At 30.7% G+C, this 26762-nt stretch overlaps 2 protein-coding genes across 4 annotated transcripts in view; one reads left to right on the top strand and one right to left on the bottom strand.

Moving 5' to 3' along the window:
- LOC126864744 (ATP-binding cassette sub-family G member 1) overlaps nt 1–15876 on the top strand; it is a 35635-nt gene extending 19759 nt beyond the window's left edge. The window contains exons 3-10 of the mRNA XM_050616396.1: nt 3156–3273; nt 6173–6368; nt 6747–6894; nt 9765–10004; nt 10410–10529; nt 11013–11273; nt 13230–13486; nt 14034–15876. Of these exons, the coding sequence (XP_050472353.1) occupies nt 3156–3273; nt 6173–6368; nt 6747–6894; nt 9765–10004; nt 10410–10529; nt 11013–11273; nt 13230–13486; nt 14034–14372 (1679 nt within the window). The 3' untranslated portion in view covers nt 14373–15876. The remainder of the gene's footprint in view (nt 1–3155; nt 3274–6172; nt 6369–6746; nt 6895–9764; nt 10005–10409; nt 10530–11012; nt 11274–13229; nt 13487–14033) is intronic.
- Nucleotides 15877–17842: 1966 nt separating this feature from the next.
- Nucleotides 17843–25123, bottom strand: LOC126864705 (lysine-specific demethylase 4C-like). Of its 3 annotated transcripts, none has more exons than XM_050616300.1 (11): nt 24988–25123; nt 23442–24238; nt 23142–23347; nt 22688–23043; nt 20126–22512; nt 19868–20050; nt 19193–19516; nt 18684–18875; nt 18492–18605; nt 18295–18387; nt 17843–18104 (listed from the first exon to the last, which is right to left on the bottom strand). In XM_050616300.1, exons 2-11 carry the CDS (start codon nt 24216–24218, stop codon nt 18006–18008), a joined length of 4731 nt encoding a protein of 1576 aa, XP_050472257.1. In that variant the 5' UTR covers nt 24219–24238; nt 24988–25123; the 3' UTR covers nt 17843–18005. The 3 variants fall into 3 exon arrangements, with proteins under 3 accessions (XP_050472257.1, XP_050472247.1, XP_050472267.1); XM_050616290.1 differs by having other exon boundaries at nt 23442–24235; nt 24988–25111; XM_050616310.1 differs by having other exon boundaries at nt 19217–19516; nt 23442–24235; nt 24988–25111.
- Nucleotides 25124–26762: the final 1639 nt, after the last annotated feature.

Raw genomic sequence — 26762 nt, 5'->3', positions numbered from 1 at the left:
AATGTTTGCGATGAACACTTTATTTACGCGTGTTTTTACTAATTTTATGATTTATGTATGCATATAAATGACAAAATATATAATGAAAAAATATTAGATTATATAATATAATATGTAGTAAAAATATATTTAGCATAGTAAACTATAGTAGTTATTATAGCAATAATTATTAGTACACATAGCATAACTATATAGGCTTTATAATAATGTGAACTTTTTATTTATAAACAATTTATAATTTAAATCTTCAAATATTCGTTCGCTTTAATGAACTGAATTTTCGTTAATAAATGAAACTGCAGGAACGTTTATTTTGAAATTAATGTAAGCCGTTTTTCTGTAATCTGTACTCTGACCAAACAGTCGACGTACCTAATCAAAAGCGAATGATAGCGAATATAATTCTAATCTCTGTATCCAACATAATATTCCATGTACGGATGTGAACAACTTGTTTAAATGCGATTAGGTAGTATACTCGTAAATAATTATTATATTTATTAATTTATTATTATCATTAAATTAAATTGTTATAATTAAATATATGTATTATTACGCTTAAAGCATTATTAAATTAATAATAGCTTTATATTTATATCGGGTCGTATCGAAGTGTAAATTTCAAATTCGAGAAAGTATTACGTATTCTTGTTATCTTGCTTTCTTATCTCAATGGATAAGTTCGCGTTAACGTTAGAATCTGATAATGATACAGGTATATTTACCGTAGTCCAATATAATAATATTATGTTAATTTCAATTTATTTACAGTTACATTCTATTTATCTTCAAATATCAAACATAAATTTTAAATAATCAAAATTTATTCAATTCTACAATTCTCTAATTTTGAAAATAGAGTAAGCTCACTTATGACCCTGGAAAGAGGTATTAGGCTAGGTAATTCTCAAAAAAACTATTTGTGTAATGAATTCACATCTATTTAAACATCTAGAGACATGGACGAATTAAGTAGACCTTATTAGGATTTTTCAGTTGATGGAAACGCAAACACTTTAATACTTCAAAACGAAAGAAGACAGATTTATACCACTTTCAAAATAAGCCATCGATATTATAACTATATCTATATATACGGAATGAGTCACTAATAATGTCCACCTGAAAAAATTCGTTTATCTATTGACTTCATCAAAAAATGATTGAAATAAGATTTATTGTCTTCGAAAGACCTGATCAGGTTAATATAGTTCCATTTTTTTGTTATACTATATATATTTTGATATCTTAAGGTGGTTCTGAGACTTTTAAATGGCACCGTATATTTTTTCATACACATTTATAATTTGTCAAATTTAACGCATGATAGATAAAAACAATATAAATGCAAGAATATCGCTTCGCGTCTTTTCGTGTTTTACTTTCTTGTAGAGAATATCCATTTAGATTGACTAATGTTATAAAAAATATATGGTGCTATTTAAAAAATTTAAGGTCACCTTAATATCTTAAAAATATAAGGTATGTATTAAAAAGTCGAACTATATTCACTTGATCATCCCCCTCGAATGCAATAAATTTTATTTCAAATATCTTTTGATGTAGTTAATAAGTAATGAGTTATCTCAGGTGGTGATTCTTACTGTCTCACCCTGTATATACGACTATAATATACTATAATAATATATATCATAGAAATATATACTATATACTAGATGTATATATATACTATATATACTAGAAATATATATATAATACAGTAACTTTATACTTATACTTTAATACCATGTTGTTATTACAAGAGCTTACAATTATTTACATTACTAAGAAAGCAAATATGTGCATATTTGTCTTGGACAAAAATGCACTCTGTTATGGAAATGTACGACTTAGTGCAAAGTCATCGATTGTTTGTGTCGTTAATTTCATTTTCATTATTGTCTTCTTTTGTCCTTCGTTTCGACGTGGCATTTATATTTGTTTATACGGATAAATATTCCACGTAGATAAATACAAGAACAAAATTTTTCTCATGAATTAATGCAACGCAAATTAAATGACATAGAAAGTTCCATCTTAAATGTTATGCATTAATAGAGTCTACTATAAGATCATTTTATAAATCTGATAGATTAATACAATTCATAAAAGACTAATTAATATTGCATTTCAACCAATTTTGACAAAAAAATTGGTACGATGAATCAAACAGGATTAAAATATGACAAATTTGAGTATATTGATTAACGAAGAATCGTTTTCTGCATCACTGAACCATGTCGTTGATTACTATGGTTTCTCAGAATGTGCGAACCAATTTTTTTGTGAAGTTGGAGTCTCTTAAAAGAGCGAATATTTTTCAAGGAGAAATTCTACTAAAAATATTGGCACAAAAAGACCGTGTTAAATAATTTAAGTACAATTGCTTCTGTTAATAAAGCGAGGATTAATGAGACGAAATGCTTCGAATAGATATTATAGATAAATGATCTGAAGATAAATCGTAATATCAGTTCATTGGTGTCCCCGTGTTTTAGTTCGTTAATTTAACATTTGATGGAAGCCATTGAAGCTCATCCTATTTTTCCGTTCATTGACTCTTCTTCAGCAAAAATTTAAGAAATTTATTTGGTAGAACTAATTTGAATCTTTCTAAAATAAAACAATTTAAGATTTATTATTTGTTGCTAAGAATTGAAAATTGCACAATTGTTATAATACAACTATTTAAATTCAAGGATAGTATAGAGATATCTGTTTTTCATGTATGTTTAAGAAAATTAATCATATTTGAAGAAACAAAGATTAAGGAATATAAAGAATAGAAACAATTTTTCCATCTTCTTATTGAAAAAATCTTATTAATCATCGTTATGATTACTAATTTGTGATCTATCTTTAAAGCAGAATGCGACAAAATTCTACTTTGAAAATAGAGATTATAGAATGTAGGCAATATAATGCAGAGAATAAAGAAAAATGTTCTTTTTCCTCAGTATAGAATGCGAAGAAATTTTATCTCACAAATAGAGATTAGGAAATATAGAAAACATAATTATAGGGAATAAAACTAGTTTTTCCTTTCTCTTATAGCAGGAAGCAAAGAAATTCTACTTTAACAAATACAGACTACATGTACAATGTAGACAGTATAGTATAGAGAGTGAAAACAATTTTTCCTTTCCTAATTGCAGAATCCAAAGAAATTCTTCATGGTATCAGTGGGGAATTCAAAGCTGGCGAACTAGTCGCCATAATGGGGCCTTCTGGGGCCGGGAAGTCGACTTTGTTGAACGTCTTAGCCGGCTATACGTGAGTATTTATTAGCCTAAGCCAAGGACGCTAAGAACATGATTTAGCGGCTTCTAGTTATCGGTACACTTGAACGTGAACGTACTGCGTACATACTGTTCTTTACTACATTAATATTCGTATCACGAGTTTCAATATTCATGCACATTGCTTTTTATGCTTTAATGATTATTGAATTTTTGCATGCAAAAAAGATTTTTAATGTTTCAAAAAGATATTTAATTTTATTATTATTATTTATTTATCCTATTTAATTTCAGTTTCATCAGTCTAGAGATAAATTTCGCTTACAAGTTTGTTCATTCATTCTTCCATACTTATAATATCTGCCTTATTATCGTTTCTTAGTTAACTAATTACTTCCTTACTTAACCAAGAGGATGTTCCATATACGATTGAAATCATGCATACCAGTCAGAATCTTCTCACATTCTGTCCAAACTTGAAATATTTTTTAAAGCTAGAAAATTGGGTCGAAACTGACTGAAAGAACGCAGCACGATCAAAAAGATCGTTATGTCTTATACTGTAAGGAATCTATTAATGAAAGATATTGTATATTATATTATTATTATATTATTATTTATCTATTGATAAAATATATTATATTAAATTATCATAATATGATAATGAAGTACAATTACAATTTAACTCACATATTGCATTCGCTTTTTAGATGATTCATTCATTCGAACACGAATCCACTATATATCATAGCACACGTAGTTACTCATGGAGGTATTTAAACACCTGTTACACAAACTTATGTATTATGTGTTGCATTGAATTCTCTTTTTTTTAAGTTATGATTCAGATATTTAAACTAACTCATCTAGACGACATAAGTATATAAAAGAGAGTAAATATTTACAAAAAAGGAGGTACCTTTGTTTTCGCTGATTTTGAAATGTGTTGTAAAGCTCAATATTTTAAATAACTTTCCTATATATCTAACCTATACATATAATCGGCCGTCGGCATTAGTTTTCCAGCTATACGCAAAAATATCCCTCTGGTAGGTTTCAGTTTTCAAGCTGAATTGGGTTAGTATGGTTATTGGCTGCAACAGCAGCAATGTTTTGTTATGTCTACCCTTTCGTTTCGTTGGACAGACCATATTAACATTAACCCGGTCTGCGCGCCGTGAGGTAACCGACCAGCATTGTTATATATTCATTATATGTTATATATTCATATTATATATTCATGTTTACATAAACAAGTCTCGACACTAATATGTTGAAAGCATAGAAGAAATCGTTCGAAAATTAAGTCGTGAAAAATCAACATGGAAGAGTAGAAAGGTCTCGTTACGCATGCGCAACATGCTATAAATGCTAAGACGAGAAACACTCTACTCATCTTTGTCTGTCTCACGGAGCGTGAACTTTGTTATCTTCCTTGTTGGCTTTTTCATGATCCAATTTTCAGATGATTTTCCATAGTGAGTATCGAGATCTCTTTATATAACTAAGTGCGGCGAGATATTTTTATGTGCAATTCAAAAATCAAGGTTGGCTGCTGGTTATATGTATAGAAAAAAGTTGTTCAAAATGTTGAACCCTACAATATATTTCAAAATCGAAATCGAAGATGACCTTTTTAGTGAATATTTATCCCCAAAAGTACAAAATATACATTAACTAATTGTAAGTAAAGCGTATGCTTTTAGAAATCATTCTGTCAGCATATTTCTCTGTAGAAGTACTTACATATTTAAAGATGTCAATAATAGTGAGAATTACATTATGATTTCTGCGAGTAATTGCTAATACGTTTCTCTAGAATCTGATTCTACTAGAATAAATACTAGGAAGTTGCAATTATATGTTAAATTGTACTGTGTACAACGTCATGAACTATACGTGACGATCATTGAAATCGACGATGACTATCTTAATTAATTTCTGGAACAGGAGGAAGTATCGGCTTAGAAATTTACTTTCCAGAAAGCCGTTCGTATTAATGATTATTATATAACGCATTAAGGGTAATTCATGAGTCATGGATAATTACAAATAGATTGAGCTAATATAGAATCAAATAGAAAAGAAAATTGAAAAATTGATTTGGATGAGGAATTAGTTATGAAAGTGAAATAATAACAGATAAAAAATCAATGAACTAGCTAATCATAAAATTAAGTAACATAATTTATAGATTAATCATTGTTTGTATTATTAATTGAGATTAATCTAAAGAAAATAATCTAAACTAAAATTAATCTAAAACAAATCTTAAAATTAAAACTTATTAATTAACCATTAAGAAAATATTTATTTTAAGAATAATTAATAGTAATAGAAATAGATTTGCGTTTTCTTTATTCAGTCTATCAATTACTATAAATGTGTAAATTTACCATTCCGTTTTCTTTAGATGTTTTAAATAAACATTTATCCCGAGGAAAGTATCGATCGTTTATGCATCTCACGAACAAATGGAAAATTAAATAAAAGGTAGTTTTCAACGGGAGAACGGGATTTTTCAGTATATATTTTGAAATATTAACATTTTCACATAAAAAAGAAACATGATCTAAAGAACAGTAAATATTATCTGAATACAGTTAGATTGCGCAGCACGTGATCCGGAATGAGATTAAATGTTAGTCGATTCAATAATTTATTATACGAAGAAAATCTTGGCAATGAGCTGAAAACGATTATTGAATATTTTACATATGAATGCAATATTATGAGCTTTTTTACCAAAATTAATATTTGAATTTATAATTAAATAAATGTCAATTTTATTCAGTTTATAAATTTTTATTTATTATATATTTCAAGAATATTGATCATACTAAAATATTCAATACTATTCTAGGGTATTCTCTTAAAAATTAAATAATCATATATAATTAATTGAATTAATTAGGAACAAAACGGTGTTTCAGAGTGAAAGGCGTTCGGGGAAAGATTCTAGTGAATGGAAAAGTTAGGGTTCCGTACAGTGAGAGATGGAAGAGAACATCATGCTACATACAACAGGAATCCTTAATGAGAACAAGAATCACCGTGGGAGAAGCCATGACATTAGCTGCACACTTAAAACTTGGCTACAGTATAAATTCAGCCTATAAACACACTCAAGTTTGTAACCTGCTATACAATTCTAAACTACATATTCAAAATCAATTTCAAATGTTCTCCATTATTTAACAACAAAATAATTTATGTCTTAATTATTATGTAAATAATAATTAATGTCTTACAATTGCTACAAGCATTTCTAGAAATTTTTTAAATTACATTTTTGAATAAAAATGTCTAATTTAACAATGTAAAAGTCTACAAAGTACTGATACTGTTTCACATTATTAAAGCTTTAAAAATCTCAAAAAATTTTCAAGTAGTTGAAAGAATTAATGATATAAAAATATCTAATTTAATATTAAATTCAATTTATGCAATGTGGATTAATATGACGATAATACATTTAATAAAGGGTAATGTATTTTTTGTTATCAGGTTTTGGAACTCTTAGAAATGTTAGGATTAAGCCATTGCTATGACACCCTTTGTGGAAAGTTGTCCGGCGGACAGAAAAAGCGACTTGACGTCGCTCTGGAGCTTTTAAGTAATCCTTCAGTATTATTCCTCGACGAACCAACAACCGGTAATTACGAAATACTCCTGTACGGACACTAAGCACTAGACGTTGCGTTTAAGATGTTTTTCGAATTTTGCTTTTTACGTAATGCTATCAAGATTATGGTTATAGATATGAAAGAAGAATGGTGCTATTAAGAAATAAATTGGAACTAGACACATATAAATTTATTTTACAATTTCTTAATTCTACATCATCGTGTATTACAAGAATTTCGAAAAACTTTTAATATTAATTGCATAAAAATTTCTAATTTAAAATTACAGAAGTTTACAAAATATGATATTAAGAACAATATTGTTTAATCGAAGTTTCTTTATGTAACCAAACATCTTTATCTATCAATAGCTTTTTAATGGATCTTTAACTATAGATTCGAATTTGCGTTGTTTTAGTGGATTTAATATCAGTCGCACATGGCAAATTTACGATAGAAAAAAACCGGTAACGACGAACGTGTTTGTTTGAGACAACACTGATAGTCAATTGCTACTAGTTGAATCCATTATAGGTCGTATCATAGAATGCTTGGAACGTTTCATCCTACAAGGTCTTTACTGGTGCGATACAGACGCTTTGCAATAACAAATACAATTTACTATACACGATTCTCATCCATCATTCTATTCTAATTCTACATAAATATTGATATATCAATTGTTAGTTTTAAGATAATTCTAATAAAGAAATATAGATTAAAAAGTTGAGTAACTTTAATTATAGAAAGTATAAGTAAACTAATAATTTGTATATGTATATTGTGCAATAGTATGATAGATCTTTTATGTTGTGGATACAAAATATAAAAATCTCCTATCGGAGTAGGCGGTGCAGCATTTTGTAATGACTAATTTCAGTTTAGTTGCATCATTGCCGCTGATGCATGTTACAAAGCACAACAGCATTTCCGGGTATCGCCAGTTCATGTATCTTAGAAACATGTAAAAATTATTTTTATAATTTAGCGATGTCTTGACAACATATTAGTGACATACTAACTTTTATTGAACATAATTATTTAGACGTTATAATAATAATCCATAATATACATAATTAGATTTCGGATTTATGCAACTATGCATATAAATATATAAAAATACACAGAATGTGTATACGAAAATATATAAAATATACAAAATAGAATATTCGTTATAGTTATATACAATGGATGGAACAAATCTCTATGTAAATTCTATTTTTTTTAGTTATGATCATAAAAACACAAAACTGCATAAATATCCGCAGTCTATACACAACGATAATTTGAAATCTCAAATTATCTTTAAGTCCTAGTGTTTTAATACTGAATTATGAAAGAAGACAGATACGTAACATGTTTCAGGAATCATTAAGTTCTTAATACTTGTATCTTCAGCATTTCAATTAGTTTTACAATTTTTATCAGTAGACAATGCACATGTTTATGTTATATATAATATATATTATATTTTATTTATTAATTTACGGGTGTATCCAAAGTACTGTATTTCCCAAGTTGTACTCACAAAGATATATTATTTATTTTTATTATTGCTTAGTCCGTGCCTTTCGGCTTTGGACGAACTTTCGGTTTTACATCTCTTATGTTTATTTCTCTTCTTATATGTCTACCTCCCCTCTTTTCCACTCTATTCTATTACACTCCCTTAATTATTCTATCTCTAAAAACTAAAATTAGAAACTACAAATTAGCAACTAATGACTAAAAACTATTGCAAATTTGGTCTGTAGCCTCCTTGCTGTGCATCCTTCCTGTCGTTTCCCCTTCTCTTCTCTATTATTGCCTTCAATTCTGTTAAACCTTCTACAGTCTCATTTAGCGTTTTTCCTATGTCCTTTGGTCCTCGCGTTATTTCACATTCTTCTATTACATGTCTCAGATCTTCTTCTTTCCTTCTACATAGTCTGCATCTTTTTTCTCCCTCTTCTTTCCAGTATTCCTTGCTTTGGTCTCGTTTCCACATCTGAATCTTGCCAGTATTCTGTCCTTCCACTTCATCCTCCCTTCTAAGTACTTTGGTAATTTTTCTTTGGCTATATTTCTGTGGCATATATTATATTTGGATTCCCTTATCCTTTTCCCCCCTCTCTTCTGCTCCTCTCTTTCTTTTTTCTTCTATAATTTGGTCTGCTGTCATCCTTTCTTGCTCCTCTCCTGCTTCTATCTGCGTCCCTCCCTTTCTCACCTCTTCTAGTTCCTTCTTTCTCTTTCTTTCTCTTTTCTCTTCATGGCCATTTCTCCAGTTTCTCTCTCTTTCCTTTATACACTTCTTTACTAATTCCATTTTTGATTCTAGGGCTTTCTCTTCATACCTTGCTGCTCTTTTTAATGCTTTTTCCTTTATTTCTATTATCATGCATTCTTCCATCAATATATAATTTGGTGTTGTCATATCTAAGCCTAATATCCATTTCGCATATCTCCTTTGTACCTCTATCCAGTCTTTCTTGCATGTTCCAGCCCCATACCTCTGCTCCAAACAATACCACACTCTCTACCAGTGCTCCAAACATCTTCATTCTCCTTTTGTAGTCCTATTTGAATATTCTTTCCCCCACGCTGCATGTTTTCTTCATTGCTATTGTTCTCTCTTTATCCTGTTTCTTATCCTTATTGCTCTCTTTTTCCTGTCTTGTATGTGCTTCTTATCATTGCCGTTTTTCTGTAGTATATACCCTAGGTATCTTATCTAGTCCACCTCTTCTAATTCTTGCTCTCCCCATTTCCATTTTCTCACAAAGATATAAAATTGCACAAACGTTAGCAGTCTAGTTATAACATAAAAATTATTTAAAGATTTTATACAAATAATCCTTAAATTTTTAAAAATCTTGAAATCCTAAAAAAAATTCATAAGTTTTTTTTGTAATTTTAGGTTTGGATTCGTCTTCGTGCAGCCAGTGCGTCGCGTTGCTGAAGCGTCTTGCTAAAATAGAAAGGCGTACGATAATATGCACGATACACCAACCAAGTGCGTTGCTCTTAGAGATGTTTGATGCCATTTACGCGGTTGCCGGTGGATATTGCATATATAGGGGGTCGGTTAAATCTCTGTTGCCTCATATGTCCTCGATCGGTATTGATTGCCCGCCTTACCACAACCCAGCTGACTTTCGTACGTACAGCGACATTCCTTTCGGGTCATTTTCATGTTTACAGTCGAACCACACTGTATGAAATGTGCACTCTGTTCAAGGTCATCAAAGAAAAATCTATCACTACATTGTGAAACTACATACATCAAAAGATGACATTATGGATCTCTTTTTTATTAATTATTGATTTTATTATCGTGTTTATTTCTCTTTTTACAATTTTGATATTTTATTATTTACTTTATTTTTCACCTTTTTAAATAATATTTATCTGTTATTTCTGTAATATTTCTAATATTTTACATAATGAATTCTGATAATATATGCACTGAGAATCCTATTGGCCTTGAATAGACGTTATTCATTCACAATTTTACAATGATAATAAAATTGTAATACAACTGTGCACACGTTTATTGTTACAGTTTTAGAAGTAGCGATCGGAGATTACGGTGTTACTGTGGACAAATTAGCAGCTGCTGTGGAAACAGTGTCTAAAGATGACAATAAGGCCGTTACTTACGCTATGAAATCACAGTTAGAAGGTAGTTGTAACATCTCCTTACTCACCTATATCTTTTTATATTCTCATATTTTCCACTTACTATAACTGTACATATCTATGAAGTTTCTTCTACTATAACTGTACATATGTATGAAAGTTAACTCACTCAGAGCAAACACTGGGTTAACACAATATTGTGTTTAAGTACTTTTCAGTCAATTTACATTACATATCTAATTCTTTTTTCTTTACATTGTGGCTATGAAAGAGAATTGTAAAAATTCGTGTGATAGTTTTTCGACGATATATATTTCTTCCAAGAAACCTAGATTCTATAATAGTACGGAATTATTTAAATATTTATAACATTAGAATCACAAGAAATTGAATTATAATATTTATAATATTATGATAAACTACGTATTGTTTGGTCCTTAATCAATGTCCATTCGTAACCCCATAATTCGTTTAATTTTACAGCCCCGCCGATTTATTACGTTATTACTTCGTTTTGTTAACATAGAAAGCGCAAATGAACCACCAACACCTGCAGGATTCATCGCACAATGTTACCTACTTTATAAGAGACAATTACTTTGCCTCAAAAGAGACTACACATTATTGGTAGTACGATTGTTGTGTCACCTGTTAATTGGAATAATCTTCGGCTATCTGTACATGGGAAGCGGTTACAGAGCGAACGGTGTCCTTGCTAATTACGTTTACCTGTATGGATCGTTACTACTACTCGTTTACACGGGTAAAATGGCCGTCACACTTGCCTGTGAGTATTCACTACATTGAATTACTATTCTAAACTTTTATTATTATTAAAATCTTAAATTTGACAGAGAAGCTTTAAGTGTTTCATTCTTTTTACTGAAATAAAGCCTGGGTTTCAGTCCTAAAGTCAAATTTCTTCAGTTGTGCATAAACATATGAATTTGCATATGAACATTTTACTTATAAAATTTATACTAAGTAAGTATATGATACACTAAAATGTATACACATATATGTATAATATAATAGTGGGATTAAGAACTAGGAAACTTTCTCCCCTAAACTACTTACCAATCTCTTTCTCAAGAGCCGTTTCTCTGTATTTCTTTTTTTTAAAATCAATGATCAATAGCTATACTAATTTGTATATATTAAGTACTTTGTTTCTTTCCTTTTTCTCAAAGTACCTGTAATTTCATTTCCATATATATAACAGGTTTTTTTTAAATTTGCCCTCTGCATACTTAACGGTTAGGCGATATGCTTTATGAACGCCGACATCGTGAAAAATTTAACACTAATCGTTCTTCTCTTGGAAGATTAGTATAGTATGTATAACCGAATTTTATAAAATTGGAACTTCACCTTTCTCATTAACCAAAATATTTAGAGGAACCAAATTCTGAAATTACTCAATTTTTTCCTAATATTAACTGACTTTTTGGAGAATTTAAAAATTATATTTAACTCAGCTACTTATTAAGAATTATCTATTAACATTTCAGTTATGAACGAGAGAGTATAATTTAATTATTGTTAAATATATTATTAGATTACTAAATAATATAATAATATTAACCCTTTGCACTCCTATGTCGAATGTGACTCGACATCAGTTTTTATCTCAGGAGCTCCTTTGTCGAGTCCCACTTGACATTCTTTCAGTCCCACCTTTTTTTGTGAAACGTGCGAAAGAAAAGTAGGATTGCATCCTGGAAATTGTTTCAAGATATATCATACACTTAAAAATTACAAAATACAGCAATAGTGTAAATAAAACTGCTATTAAGTGAATTTGTTTCTTCCTTTATTTATTTAAATTGTCTTATTTTTTAGTTAAAGTAAATTTCAAATAAAACACTTAAAAGCGTTGGGAGCTGCTGGTAACGAAATTGAAATAAAATTCAGAGTGCAAAGGGTTAAATAATTATTAAAAGGGAGTTACATAGTAACGAAGAAGAAGGAATAGCGCAGTTCAGTTTTCACGGTTTGATCCTTCCTTTACATTGCTATAATTTCGCGCCATCAATAGGGGAAATGTAGGTCAAGGAAGCATGGTGTATGATCATATCTTAGGCTAAGTCGCAAGTCGTAATGCACAGGAGAGTTAACAGTATCTCTAGTGGCCATTCACTCCCATCGGCTATATGTATCTTTTTTGCTTGTGAAGTTACCCGGTCGTGTCGACACTCCTGTTTTACCTACATATACTATATTCTTGCTTATTTAAATTGTAGCCATAAATGGTTGCCATTGCCCTAGTCTATTCAATTTATATACTTCCTTCTTCTTCGCTTATTTTTTCTTTGCCTTTTTTTTAGAAAGCGTTTCAAGGTAGATTCGATCTAAACTACTATAATCTCTATAACGATAAAAAAAATATCCAAAAACGATGCAATAAAACCATCAAAATAAATTGTTCTCTGATTTGAATTTTGAAGTTCAAAGACTATTTTGTTTCAATCTTGATTAGAGACTAATTCAATTTAGAATAATCATAACAAGTATCATACATAAAATATAACATCATAACATGTACATAATGTACAAAATTACACAAACTAGAATACTCGTTATAATATCTAGCATGTGAAACAAATCTCTGCATAGATCCAATTTTTTTAATTGCGTTTGTAAAAAATATAATCAAAGTAATTATAATTTCAATTTGTATTTAAGACTTGCATATATGTACTCAAAATATGATATGAATTTATAGTGTTTGAATTACTTTTAGTTCCACAAGAAATGCGGATACTCAGCAGGGAACACTTTAATCGGTGGTATGGGCTAGCACCGTACTATATCAGTCTACTGCTCGTCGAAATACCGTTTCAAGCAGCTTGTGCAGCGACCTATTTAACTGTGAGTTACTGGTTAACAGGACAACCCATAGAAACTCCTCGCATAATTTCTTTCATGGTTGTCAGCATAGCCGCTAGTTTAACAGCTCAAGCATGGGGTTTTTTTATTGGCGCGACCACGCCAGTGAAGGTGTGTATTATTATAGTGGCCATATGAAATATTTTAATAATATGACAATAGCCATATAAGATTTTTTTTTTAATATTTATTAAAATTACAATCAATTCTCGCGTTTTTTCAGTAAGCCATATAAGATGTTCCAAAATATTTAATTGATTGTGCTAATGTCTTTTGTTTGGAACTACATTACACATAAATAATCCATGAGGAATAAAAGGCTCTCTTTCTTATGCAGTATATGGATGTTACGCGAACATAGATGCGCAAAATCTAGACTATCGATTTTTCAAAGCTTGTTAAAATATAGTTCCTAAAATTTACGATGTATTGAGTTTGATTAATTCGTTACGCAATATTAATCTTTACAATAATATCTTGAAATATTTAAGAGTGCTATTGTTGGATAAATATTAAGAGAAAGGGAAATCTTTATTGATAGCTTATGCATCGTTTTATTATGCAAATTTCTCAATATTTCTGAAAACCAAAGTAAGAGATATAAGAGGTATTCTTTTTAAAAAGAGGATTTTAATATTCAATCTTTTTCTGTTCCTAGATCGCGGTATTCGCAGGACCCATAATTGCAGTGTTATTTTCCGTATTCGGGTTCTGTATTCGATACATGGATACGCCACAGATGTTCCGATGGATGTTTCATATATCATACTTTCGCGCTAGTTTCCACAGCCTGTTACACACTGTCTACGGTTTCGATCGGATGGACTTGAAATGTGACGACTTCTATTGTCATTATAAGAAACCAACACAATTCCTTAAAGAAATGGAGATAGTCAACATAAGCGTCGCGAACAATCTCATTTTAATTATTGGTATCGGCGTCTTAATGCATTTATTAACTGCCAGTGCTCTCTGGTGCAAGCTTAACAGAAGATAAGAACTACTTATTTTCTATCTTTGATATTTCAATATCGTTATCAGCCAATTATATGCGATCTTCTTTACCATAGAAGATAGCGCTGAAAGACTTCCTTCAAGGCCTTGTAGGAACGGATCGAAAAACGTTGAATTTTTTGTATCAAGAACTATAGAAATTATCTATTAAACGTATATGAAGTAAATTCTTTTGTACTGTACTTATGAATTGTACAAAAATTGTGTTGATATCTTAACATTTGAAATTTGAAAAATTATTGATTAGTTGTCGATGGCAATGTATGAACTTAATCGTACTATTAGCAAGTAGAGTTTCTGAATATAGATGTATCGCTACACGTTATTCAATAATTATCACATTACTCCGTGATTGCCGGGATTATTACCTTATTGTACGTCTTTTTTATCGGATCTCTTATATCAGAGACTTTCGTAGGAAATGAGTCACGAAAGCTTTAAAATGTACTGTAGTCTCGAATACCTTTAAGAGTTGCATAAATGTAATGTAGGATGCACATAATAGCTAAGAAAAAATTCTATTTTTTTATCACGTTTTCATATATTACAATGTTATTGATAGTCTAATGGTATTGATAATTAGATTGCAGATTTTTATGCGTTCATACAGAACTTAAAAATGCGAAATGTATACATAATATACAAAAATACATAAATATTTAAAATATAGTACTCATCGTAATCTTCAGTTGATGAAATAAATTATATTAGATTTTATTTCTTGTATTCATAAAAGTATAAATTTGCATAAAAACTCGAGATCTATTGATGATAGTATATTAAATCATTCAATATACTACTTATATGCTACGATTAAAAATAAAATCGACGGTCTATGTTAGGTGTAATTATTGCACTGTTTACGATACGATTAATTTGAAAAATTAATCGAGAATCAAGCAAGTTATCAATTTGAAACATTGAAAGTGATATTGGAACATTAACAAAAATTAAGCACTTGGTTATACTAAAAGTATATGACATTATAGAAATTATAATATTAAGATCAGGGCATTGTTTATATCATTTTCCAGTCAGTAGGCGATGGTTTCAAAAAGTTATCGTGTGCTTATTTTGCTTACAGCGGACTAGAAAAATTGTTGGATTAATTCCTCAGAAAACGTCACGTCTTTTTTTCTATTTTTATTATAACAGATGTAACTATTCTCTGTGATATATTTGTTAGACATTTCCATAACTTTACATAAATAGCAGTGTGTAAATGTAATTTTATGTAAATTAAAAATCTAGAATTAATTCGTAAGAATAAACCGTGACAATTTTAGATGTTTATTGAAAAATATATTCCTATTACAAAATATTTGATCTGTATCAATATTGAAATCGGAAGTTTCAATTATATTTTTCACTATTTCAACACTCCTATACTGTATTTATTATTTGTATAAATATCTTTACTTGCGGAAGGATAAGTTATTAATTTATATATGATATTATACAATAAGAAATAAAACTGTTTATGAATAGGTTCTGTCTATTATTCATTAACTTCTACAACAATACTTATCTTACTTATTTACAATTACATTACAATAAAAAAATGTCTGAACTTTTCCTCATAGCAAGTGGAGATAAACAGAATTAAACAAAATGTTACAATCGAAATCTGCATTTTTTTTATGTTAAAAAGAAAAACTAATAGTGATGTAGAAAGAAAAAGGGCTATTTTATATATTTAGTTTTTATTTTACGTTGTGTATCCAATCTGTTTCTATACTCGGATACATTATTAATTTTTTTTCTTGCATTAATATCATATACAGATAAAACACTAATACATTTCCCCTAATCTATCTTAATTGATATCATAAAGTGATCAGGGGAAAAGTGATGATTTCCTTTCGCATAAATTACGTAAGTTTAAGACAAAACTATAGCTCGTCTCACGCAGGCGCACGCACATATCTTTGTTTTCAGAGTTAAATGAAATCTCTACAGGAAACGAATTTCAAGAGATCATATGAATACCAACAACTCCATAACAAATTTCTTCTACAAATATACATACAGATATATCTTATGATTACTGTTGTGTGTAGTGTTCACTATATTAAGAACATGATACAATCAAACAAAACATACAAGAAAAACATGAAAAAAACATACCGTCATAAGAAACCATACTAAAACGATGCAAGAGTATCGATAGCATGCTTTTAACGTGAATAAAAAATAAGAATAGATTTTCATGGCGATAATACACTCTTCCGTGTTATAAATGTTTATTGAACAATCTTATAATGAACACACACAATCAAGTACTGTGATTTATTAATGATACTCTTCTAAAGCAAAAAAGATAATTAACATGACTTGCCACGTTAAAGGGATCAATAGTCGTCACAGAAAAATTTAAAAAATTTTTAGTTATATTTTTAATTCGCTAAACATTTCTGTAATCAACAGAAATACATTATTAATTTCTATAACGTGAATGAATCAAGGATTATGTATTCTTAAACATCTTATGTAAAAATTGTACTTTAAGGAAATACATCGCACACTGAATTTTTAGGAGTAATTTGTTATATTTTTCAGTATGATAATTTATATATCATATATCATACACATTTGTTATTTATAAAAATTTTACAGAATAAATATGACATGACAAAATACAAAAGGAACTATACATTAAACATATATTCGCAAATAACTACTGAACCCTTCTAACAGTGGTTTATTATAATGAACGCCTTTAAATACAGTTCTACACACGCATTTAGTGACGCATTACAATTTAACATGATCTTTACCAAGATATATGCAATGCAAATCTCTGAAATATTCAATTTTCGATTACTTCTATCCATAAAACAAAGTAAAAAATTCTTTTTCAATTACGAGATTTTATACGAGACTCGCCGCTTAAAAACTTTTCAATTCTATTCATATTCTGCAAATATATACAGAAGTATATAGCATAAAATTTATTATTTCTTCTTTAATCCTTAAGAATTCGCTGAATGACATCATCCTGTCTTTAATAATCTGTCGAATACAATAAATCATTCTAACTGCGTGTAAATACAAGAGAACAAGAAAAACACTATGCTTTCTTTTCATTTTGCGTAACAAATTCTGAATTTGTATTAGTTCGTTACTAGTTAGTTATACTAGTTACGTGATAAATAGTTAAAAACGAAGCTGCTTTAATTATAGCCATGAATGAATGAAACGTGTCGAAGGGAGGTGTAATTTGTAACACTGTGGTTTCCTTAATATCTTTCTTTTCTCGAAGAGATATTGTAACATCAATATTGAACTTCTTTTTCATTCGACAATATTGGAGTATAATTTATTAATCTTTATTACAACGAATCCAATCAATAAACTATGGCATACTTAAAAATAAGGGAGACATTAAAAAAACAGCGAAACGAAACAGAAAGAAAGAATAAAACGAAGAGAAATGAGATAACGAGACGAAAATGAAGAAAAGTAAAAATTTATCAAATTTGGTCTGTTCTTAACAACGTATACGTTTAGAAAAGACCAAATGATTAGGTACAATTGTTTCGTATATGGTATGTACAATAAATTGATTATTTGTCTCTATTGATTATTTACAACGAATCGTATATAATTTTTCGTTCTAATCACAATGTTTCGACTGTTTCACCTTTCTTTGCGCCTCCGATTCATCCTCCGTGCCATACAGATGATACCGGTGCTTCATTTCGGTCGCAACAGACTTCAATAAAAATCAATCGAAACAATAAAAAGTCAACATAAGTTTGTGATAAAGGAATAAAATTATAGATAAAACATAAAACGACAGAAATAAAAAAAAGTCAGGTGAATCGTATAAAAAAAGAATCCTATTTCTAAAAATCCTACCAGAGTATTCACGGCGGAATAAATTAGTTTGTCACTAAACTCACCAAACGTGACCGAACTCTTTTTGGCATATCTTCCTGTAAGCTGTATATGTCGTTTCGCTTCAATGGAAGTTGGGAACCATCCTCAAAAATTACCTAAAATTAAAAACGTTAATAATATCATATAATGATAAGATTTAAAAATGTTACTAATAAAAATTAATATTACAATACTTTTTTTAGAATTATGAATTACTTACAGTATACATGATCCGGTGATTTGTACCTTCGAAAATACCATTATACATGTTGCCATCTGTCCACTTCACAACAACTGCAGCTCCTTGTTGTGGTGGATTTCCAGGATCGTAATTCTGTTAAGAAGAATAAAATTCTACTTTAAGATAAAATTCATATAGAAAATGAAATTAGAGTGTACAATAAGAACTTACCATAATATCCGATGGATATAAATCATCGCTGAAACTGTCATCATTGAACGTCACCATATAAAATAAAGTATCGTGTATGGAATCTACTTTGGCCTTATAATATCGTGTATTTCGATGCTTTGCCCAAACAGTTTCTCCTTGTCGAAGCGGTGGTATCTTTTCTTTTCCATCGTCATGTCCGTCACACGTTACCTATACATAACCCCCATTATAATTTCAACATAGTTTCACATATATTTGATTTTTACACATATATACTAGTAGAACTCTATTTATTGGAACGAAATTTTATGTAATGACCGATTAACTGAACTTTTGGTAGTTGAATTTACTTATGTAAACGTAAGCTTCTATTATGCTTCTATTATGTAAACGAAAAATTATAGATCGTGAGGAAAATTGATGAGCTCGTATTATATGAACTCTAATTATATAAATTATTTGTCCCCCAACAAATTCAAATAAATATAGTTCTACTGTATATTGTTTATATATTATATATATTATACTCTTATTCTCTGTGATGTATATACCTGAAGTTCAGGTGAATTGTATACGGGAATCGTAAACGTAGCGCCAGAGACGAGACCACAAGACGGATGAAACAGATTGCTACAGTGACTACATTTAAGACATGCGCCATCCTTCTGCCCACAATAACGACATTGTTGTTTAACATTATCTGGTTTGATAGTCAATACGTTAATGGGGTCCTTATTTATAGCATCCTTAAAAGTGACTCCAGGTAATAAAAGAGCGCATAGTATGTGTGCCCAATTACCATCGCTGGTTCGCTTAAGAGCTCCTCCCCGCATAGGACACAAACAACACATCTACGTAATGGTGAAAAGTAATTAGAAAGTTTGTTAAGAACAGAAACAAGACTATGGTTATCCCCAGCGATTTTCAACATTTTTTATCGTACATAAATTAATTACTAAAATTTTGCGGTATATATTTGCAGATTGAAGACAGAGCATTCATGCCGGACAGCTATTGTTTTAGTCAGTTTTTTATTTGACAATCTAAGGGAAATGAGGTCAGTTATTCTAGCCAAATAGTAAGGCATTGCATGTTTTAAAAATTCATGGCATACCTATGGACATCGCATGGAACACTAATTAAAAATCGTTGACTGCAACCATAGTCTACCTATACAAAATGGAAATTCCACAGATACGCACCACTTGTGTTTTACCAGCCTTGCACTTATCGCAAGCCCAATTTCGTAAATCTGTAGGTAATACAGTGATTCCATAACAGGAGGCATGAACCGTGACATGACACTCTCTACAACGTAAAATCTTATCATTTTCCGGTTCAACCATTTGTTCTTTTGAGTTGGCAACGAATATATTCGCAGATACCTAAAAAAAAAAAAACGTTTCTATAATATTTCTTCTAGGTATTTGTATTGTCAAATGAAGAGAAACTCTACTTACCCATATCGGTGAACTCTCTGGTAAAACGGTGGGCTTACAATATTTCCAGTCTGGTGGCATTAACCTGCCGTGTCCATTACAACTTGAGGTAAACGGTGCGCAAATGGCACAGTGAGATATTTGAGCACTCCAATAATCATTGAATGCTTTTAGTAAATCATTATTTGGAACGGTAGGATACAACATGTCCGATATATGTCCTGGTACCATTGATACACGATGAGACACCAAAGGTGATTGATCCACAGAGCACGTAACTATATTTGACTCCTCCAAATTCGACGTTGCTGCAACCATTTTCATCTCAGTGGATTCTTTTTTTCTAGTGGTTGCTTTCTTCAATTTTTCTTTTAATTTCCGTCTCGAACTCGTTAACTGCTTCAATGGTAGTGAATTGGTACTCTCCAAACTCTTTTCTATATTCTGAGGTTGCAGTTGATCATCGACTACTTTTACGTTTGAAAATTGTTCCTCCTGTTGCGAGGGTGAAACAGTAATTGATTTTTGAGAATCTTGTAAGTCCGTGCTGGAATGATTTGTAGTGTACTGTGTACCAGTATCTAATGTCGTGATATTTATATTTTTGCTAATAACTTCCAATGAACTGTCCACCTGCGTCGATACGGTCTTTACATTGCTAACGATCGTACCTGTGCTCTTAAAGATCTTGTTACAGATTTCTTCCTTTTGATTAATTGGCTTTTTTATAAATAACTGATCTTGCGATTTTGGTATAATCTTCACGAAGGAACTAGCCGTACTTGGAACGGAAGTAGAGGTCTGTAAATATTTTTTGTTAAAATCGATCATCATCGAGGGCTGAGAATTTAATGCAATGTTTGTGCATTTTGAAGTTGTGGTCAAAAAGAACGTATTGTTGCCCGATAAATTTAACGGGGAAGACGAAACAGAGACTTCAGGTATTTCTGCGTTTGTAACTGTTGAAGGAACTTGCTTGTCGTCTCTTATATCCTTCAAGAAGAACACGCTGTTATTACTAGTAGACGGTTGCCAAAATTTGGTTGCTATCATCTTCGATGTATCCGTAGAAGATCTTTTTCCTAATGGTTGTGCCAAAATTGTATTTTTAGTAAAAATACCTTCCAATCGTGGTATCTGAATAGCGCATGGAGTTACAGATTTTGAAACTTTCACGCGTTTCGTTCCGTTCCCTACTTCTTGAGATGTTTCCTTCTGTAAAATCGGTGGCTTAGAGAAATTAGTGTTTAAAAACATTATGCTTGGTCCCGAGAGTTTAGGTTCTTGTGATTTGGCGATAGGCCAACTCTTTGGTGAAATTACTATGCTTTTGGGTGGTACATGAGTATCGCTCTCTGCTCCAATAGATTTCTCAGTGCTAACCTTTGGAGATACTTCGGTCGCTGGTATATTATATGCTGATTTCAGCACACTCAATCTAGGAGCTTTTATGATGTCTTTTTTCGAGTAATTAAGTATCGACCTTTCACTTATAATCGTTCCTACACTTTTACAGCTGGTGTAAATGCCAGGTTTCGTTTCTTGTATAGTGATCTGAGTATCCCCACTGATGAATTCAGATTCCACAGCTTTGTCAATTTTGTTAGCAGCTTTCACTTGATCCAAAGAAATATTCTTCAATGGAATTTGCTTAGAAAATGATGGCTTTATTGTAACTATGCTATCTTTTTTTGTACTCTTCGCATACAAATTTACTTGCTGTTCCACATCATCTTCTAAAATCTCCATTTCTTTTGTATCTCTATATGTAGGAATTGCAACTTGACTGCTATTTGTAATATTTATAACATTCTTCTCTTTGATGGGACTCATGTTAGTATTGTTATCAGCAAAAGTCGTCGTTCCTGATATATGGTTAGTGGTTTCTTTATTAATTGTTGAGGATTTGTGTAAATTAAGACTTGGCATAGCCATAAGTTTCCGTTGTACGTCGGCGTCAGACACATCCAAAGGCTCGTTGGTATCGAAAATAGACACATTCAAACTTTTACGTTTAGTTTTATTTATGTTCTTTGATTTAATCTTCTTTGGCTCTCCACACTTCGAATGTTTTTTCTTCTTTTTCACTGGTTTATCAGTGGTGTCCGAAAAGTCAGATTCTTCTTCTATTTTTATGCTTCTAACGATATCGTCACTTGTTATAATGACGTTGGAACTACCTGGAACTACGTCGCTTTCTAATTGAGCACTTTGCTCCGCAGGAGGCAAGAAGTTATAGCTTTCGTCTACTTCCTCTTTTATTTCAGTCTTTACTGTAACTTCATCAGTAATACTTTTGTTGTAATCTTTCTTGGACTTTGATTTATTTTTATCCGCATTCCTCTTCTTCCTTTTTCTACTCTTTTTACGATTGTAACCGTCATCGTATACAGAAGCCTCATCTACATCTACCAAAGAAGTTATTTATTAAATTAAGTAAAAGGATGAGATCAGAAGAAAATTAAAATAGATTAAAAGAAAATAATCAATATTTTCTATATATACATAAGAATTTAATAGACAAACATGAACATATATTGAGACCAAAAGACTCGATCATAATAAATAGGATAGGTCTTTTACCCATTTCTCCTGCTTTCAGCCATATATCTTCTAAAACTTCCAACTGTTGTTCATCTGGTTGATCATATGCTTCTTCCAATTCTAAATCTTGTAACACTTTCTTGACATCTGGTGGAATATCAGAACGGTTTACTAATTCTTCCATGTCAACATCCGGATTTGTTGCCATTATATTCTTCTTTTTATGTATAGTGTGTCGTTTATTTTTTGGAGCAGCGTTCAAGTAACTTTGTGGTAATTGACCATTGCTACTATTACTACATAGAAGATCCATTTGAGAAGGCATAGGTGCGGCTGTTTGTTTAGGATCTTCAGGATGAGGACCTATATCTTCTCCGCGTAACCATAATTCATACCTATAATATATCGTACCAAATTAATTTTCTTAATCTCTCTTAAAGATGGCAAAATCTATAGATTTTACTTGACTTTTTTTGTAAAAACTTATTCCTACCTTTCTGGTTGAAAACGTTTCACGAATGTGTCCATAGATATCTTAACCATATCTTTACTACAGGTACATTGTATAGCCCTTTTACCGTATTCTACCCATCGTGGTGCAGCGAAATTCGTGGATTCAGCGCAGTTGAATCCATGATTGAAACCCGCATGGTATCCATAAGGGAAAGTGATCATAATTTCTCCAGCTTCTTGCGTTATCTAAAAGATGAAAAGAAAGATGTTAAGTCTAATTTTTATCTCTATACTAACTATTCTAAACAATTTTTAGGGTACATAAATAATTAAAACTTACTTTATTGTATGGAATAGAATGTTGCTTCAATATTTGAGGAGAAATGAGAGACATTTTATGACGTAGAAAAGCCCGACAACTTTGATAACTTGATGGGAAGTAAAAACTAGCTAGTCTCTCTAATCGTCTGCCATGTTCTGGTGGTATAGCATACCATGTTTTTGGAGCTCCAAAATGTAAATAATTTATCGAATACAAATCCATATCCTCTGTATGCCAGGCAAACGTAGTTTTCCACATCCCAAAATACAAGTATGCTGTATTAACACCATCAATAGATATACCATAATCTTTATTCACATAATCAAGTATTGTTCCCAAATGATTAATATTCCACTCTTTCACATCTGGATCGGTTAACGAGCCAGATACATCTGCCCCATATATAGGTGCAACATATGTTATATTCTTCCAGTACTTCCTCTCTAAATCTTCGTAATCAAAGTGACGAGGAGTATTATACCGTTCAGAGTTAGCCAATTTTCTATATTCTTTAACAGTCATTGATTTCTTCTGTATGTTAATTTGCTGATAAAGGCCTTGTTTGCCAGTTACTACCTGGCAAATTGGTGCAGGAATTGTGAGATCCATATCATCCAAGTTATAGCCTCTTTTTCTTGGGATCCACTCAACCGGAGGAATTACTTTCGCCAAGCCAGCCTTATGAGCTCCTTTGCTTTCCATGTATTCCACATACTTGGTAAAATCTTTGAACTCTTCGTATGTGGGTCTAAAGACCTGGATACGGGGAGTTCCCCGTGAGGTGTTGCTAACCATTTTTTCCTCAATTTATTCTACTGAAAAGGAAAAAAATGTGAATCTTTTATATTTTATGACATTTTTCGAATTAGTTGATTCAATTAAAGCTTTTATATTAGTATTAAATATTAAACTAAAACATACGAATGTATTATGGCTACTCATAAATATGTATTATTATAGACAAAATATATGATGTAATCTTCCAAATAATTCATTCAGAAATTTGCAAAAACCTGAATCATAAATGTATTGTATAAATAAAACTGTAAGAATCATGACATATAAACATAAAACCAAAACACAGTTTCGGGACGTACGTTCCGGTTATTTAACAATAAACAAACATTTACAAAACAGATTAACATAGTACTACAAGTACGGGAAAATGTTATGAATCTTTTCTGTTCATTGATGTTTTCGCAAACAACAACATTCAAAAACGGGAAGTAAAAAACGAAGTACTATATTTTTGAGACGATACGTGCCGGAGATGCATAAACAAAATGGATGGTATCTATTGTCAAGAAATTCTTCTTAAAATAACTTCTCTACGACTTTCTGTTAGTTTTCAGGAAATGGATTGATACATCATTAAACACCAAAAAGTAACTTATGATAATGATTTGTATCATATGTTTGATTCTTAAAAAGGGATTTTCACCTAAGGATAGCTGTGTTCACGAAATCTCGTGTTGGCAGATATGTATATTGACCGACACAAATCAACGTGTTTCTAGGTTGTACGATCTTTTTACAGCGTCGTTAAACACGATGTGCTACTTACATCAAAATTGGACGTTAAAAATCATCTTTTCTGTATAAACACCATGTTCATCCAAATATTGTGGTGGATTTCACTATTTGACACATCAACCGCTATGCCCCGCGCGTCTCATGCAACTAATAAAGATGGCATTCACTGCTCTATAAGTTTGGGACGCTAGAACAACGGCGCATGCGCGCCAAGCGGGAAATTTGAATTTTTGCATTTTGTCACGTACGTAAAGCTTTATCGAAATTTTCACACAAATTTTGTATTAAATACATTCAAAACGATATATTTATTCTTTCTGTGGATGTTTTTAAATTATAGATATAAATGACAGCGTTAGAAATGTTGGAAATTAATAAATGTATTATACTTTGTAATAATGGAAACGAAATATCTCATTAAAACATATTGGTTTATTAATGTTTATAATTGTAGAAATAGAAAAAAGGTAATTTTCAATGTTTATCACAATTTATTGAATATGTACAGTTACAAATTTTATATACATTTACAATAAAGTTATAGTTCTGTTTCATATCTTTGACATGTGTATATAGTGCTTAGATGTTTAGATACATTTATATGTTTATGTTTTATGTAATTTATTTCATTAATTTCATTAATGTAACATTAATCGATACACAAAATAAACGTTCTGAATAAATTTAAATACGTTCATCTAAATAAATGTTTTGATGTTAGTAAATCGCACTCCTATTAAGAAGCTAAAAATTAAAAAAAAAGTTTTATAAGAAAATAATAAATACATAACGTTTTGTTTTATATTCTTTTATTGATCCATTTTGTTCTACTACTACGAAATTCTATTACTATCTATTCTATTCTATTGCTCTGACAAAATAATATAAAACAAAGAATGTTGTTACGTCCTGTAACTCAAACAAAACCAAGATGGTCAACAGGAACAACAATAATCCCAAGGAACCATTAATTGCCTTTTCGCCTGTCGAGGCCCTTAATTTATACAATACATTCTTCAAGTCGAGACGTTCCTTAGGGTTATGACTCATCATTGTAAACACGGGAAAAGCAGGTTTTCCGTTACTCGAAGGCCACTTCCACCCGAGAGCGACCGTTGGTAGGTGATGGCCAGTATCCGTCATTAGTTTCCCTTCTCGACATTATCTTCGCCGATCGTCACTTGCTATCAACACACTTTAACTTGCTATTCACTCTTCGGTAAGAACATTATGAATCTCTTCGGTCGTAACACTCATAAACACGTACATCATTCAAAAGTTGTTGGAAATAAATAGTGATATTTAAACTGTGAACCCAGTGTTAAAATCATTCAAACTACCTCTATTATGTTAACCGAAATAAGGGATCGGCTGATTTATGGTGGTGACGTATCGAGACGAGAACTTACGATTCTCGTTGACGCATTATACTGCGAACGCGTCTCTCCGTGAATACGGTCGAACAGTTGTGTATCTATTATTTCCTTATAAAACGAAATAAACTTTTGGGACAATCTGATATTGTTCTATATTTACTATATTTATTACAACATTTGTGTTTTTATAGAGTGTAGTATTTTTCTACTACGTTACTACATTATACACAATGATTTATTTGTAGATTAATGATATCAAATCTTGTTTATTACTTCTACAATCAATACGTATCGTTTATTAATAGAGTAGACATGATTTTTAAATGTTATATCTAATCGTCAAATTTTTTACTATGATCATACATGTCGTTATTTTGAAACATTTTTATCACAGTCATATAAACGGTCTGGACTTGTCTTCTGCATCTTC

This window comes from Bombus huntii, chromosome 1 (assembly GCF_024542735.1).
Source record: "Bombus huntii isolate Logan2020A chromosome 1, iyBomHunt1.1, whole genome shotgun sequence".
Lineage (NCBI taxonomy): Eukaryota > Metazoa > Arthropoda > Insecta > Hymenoptera > Apidae > Bombus > Bombus huntii.
The sequence above is the reverse complement of the archived record's forward strand: the minus strand, read 5'-3'. Positions and strand labels throughout refer to the sequence as shown.

Bases quoted from the DNA above. Each gene is read 5' to 3' on its own strand.
- LOC126864705 (XM_050616300.1), bottom strand. From the start codon at position 24,218: ATGGTTAGCAACACCTCACGGGGAACTCCCCGTATCCAGGTCTTTAGA. The intron at 20,051-20,125 runs GTAAGTAGAGTT...TTTTTTTTTTAG, and splicing joins CAGAGAGTTCACCGATATGG to GTATCTGCGAATATATTCGT. The intron at 18,388-18,491 runs GTAAGTAATTCA...TTTTAATTTTAG, and splicing joins ATCACCGGATCATGTATACT to GTAATTTTTGAGGATGGTTC.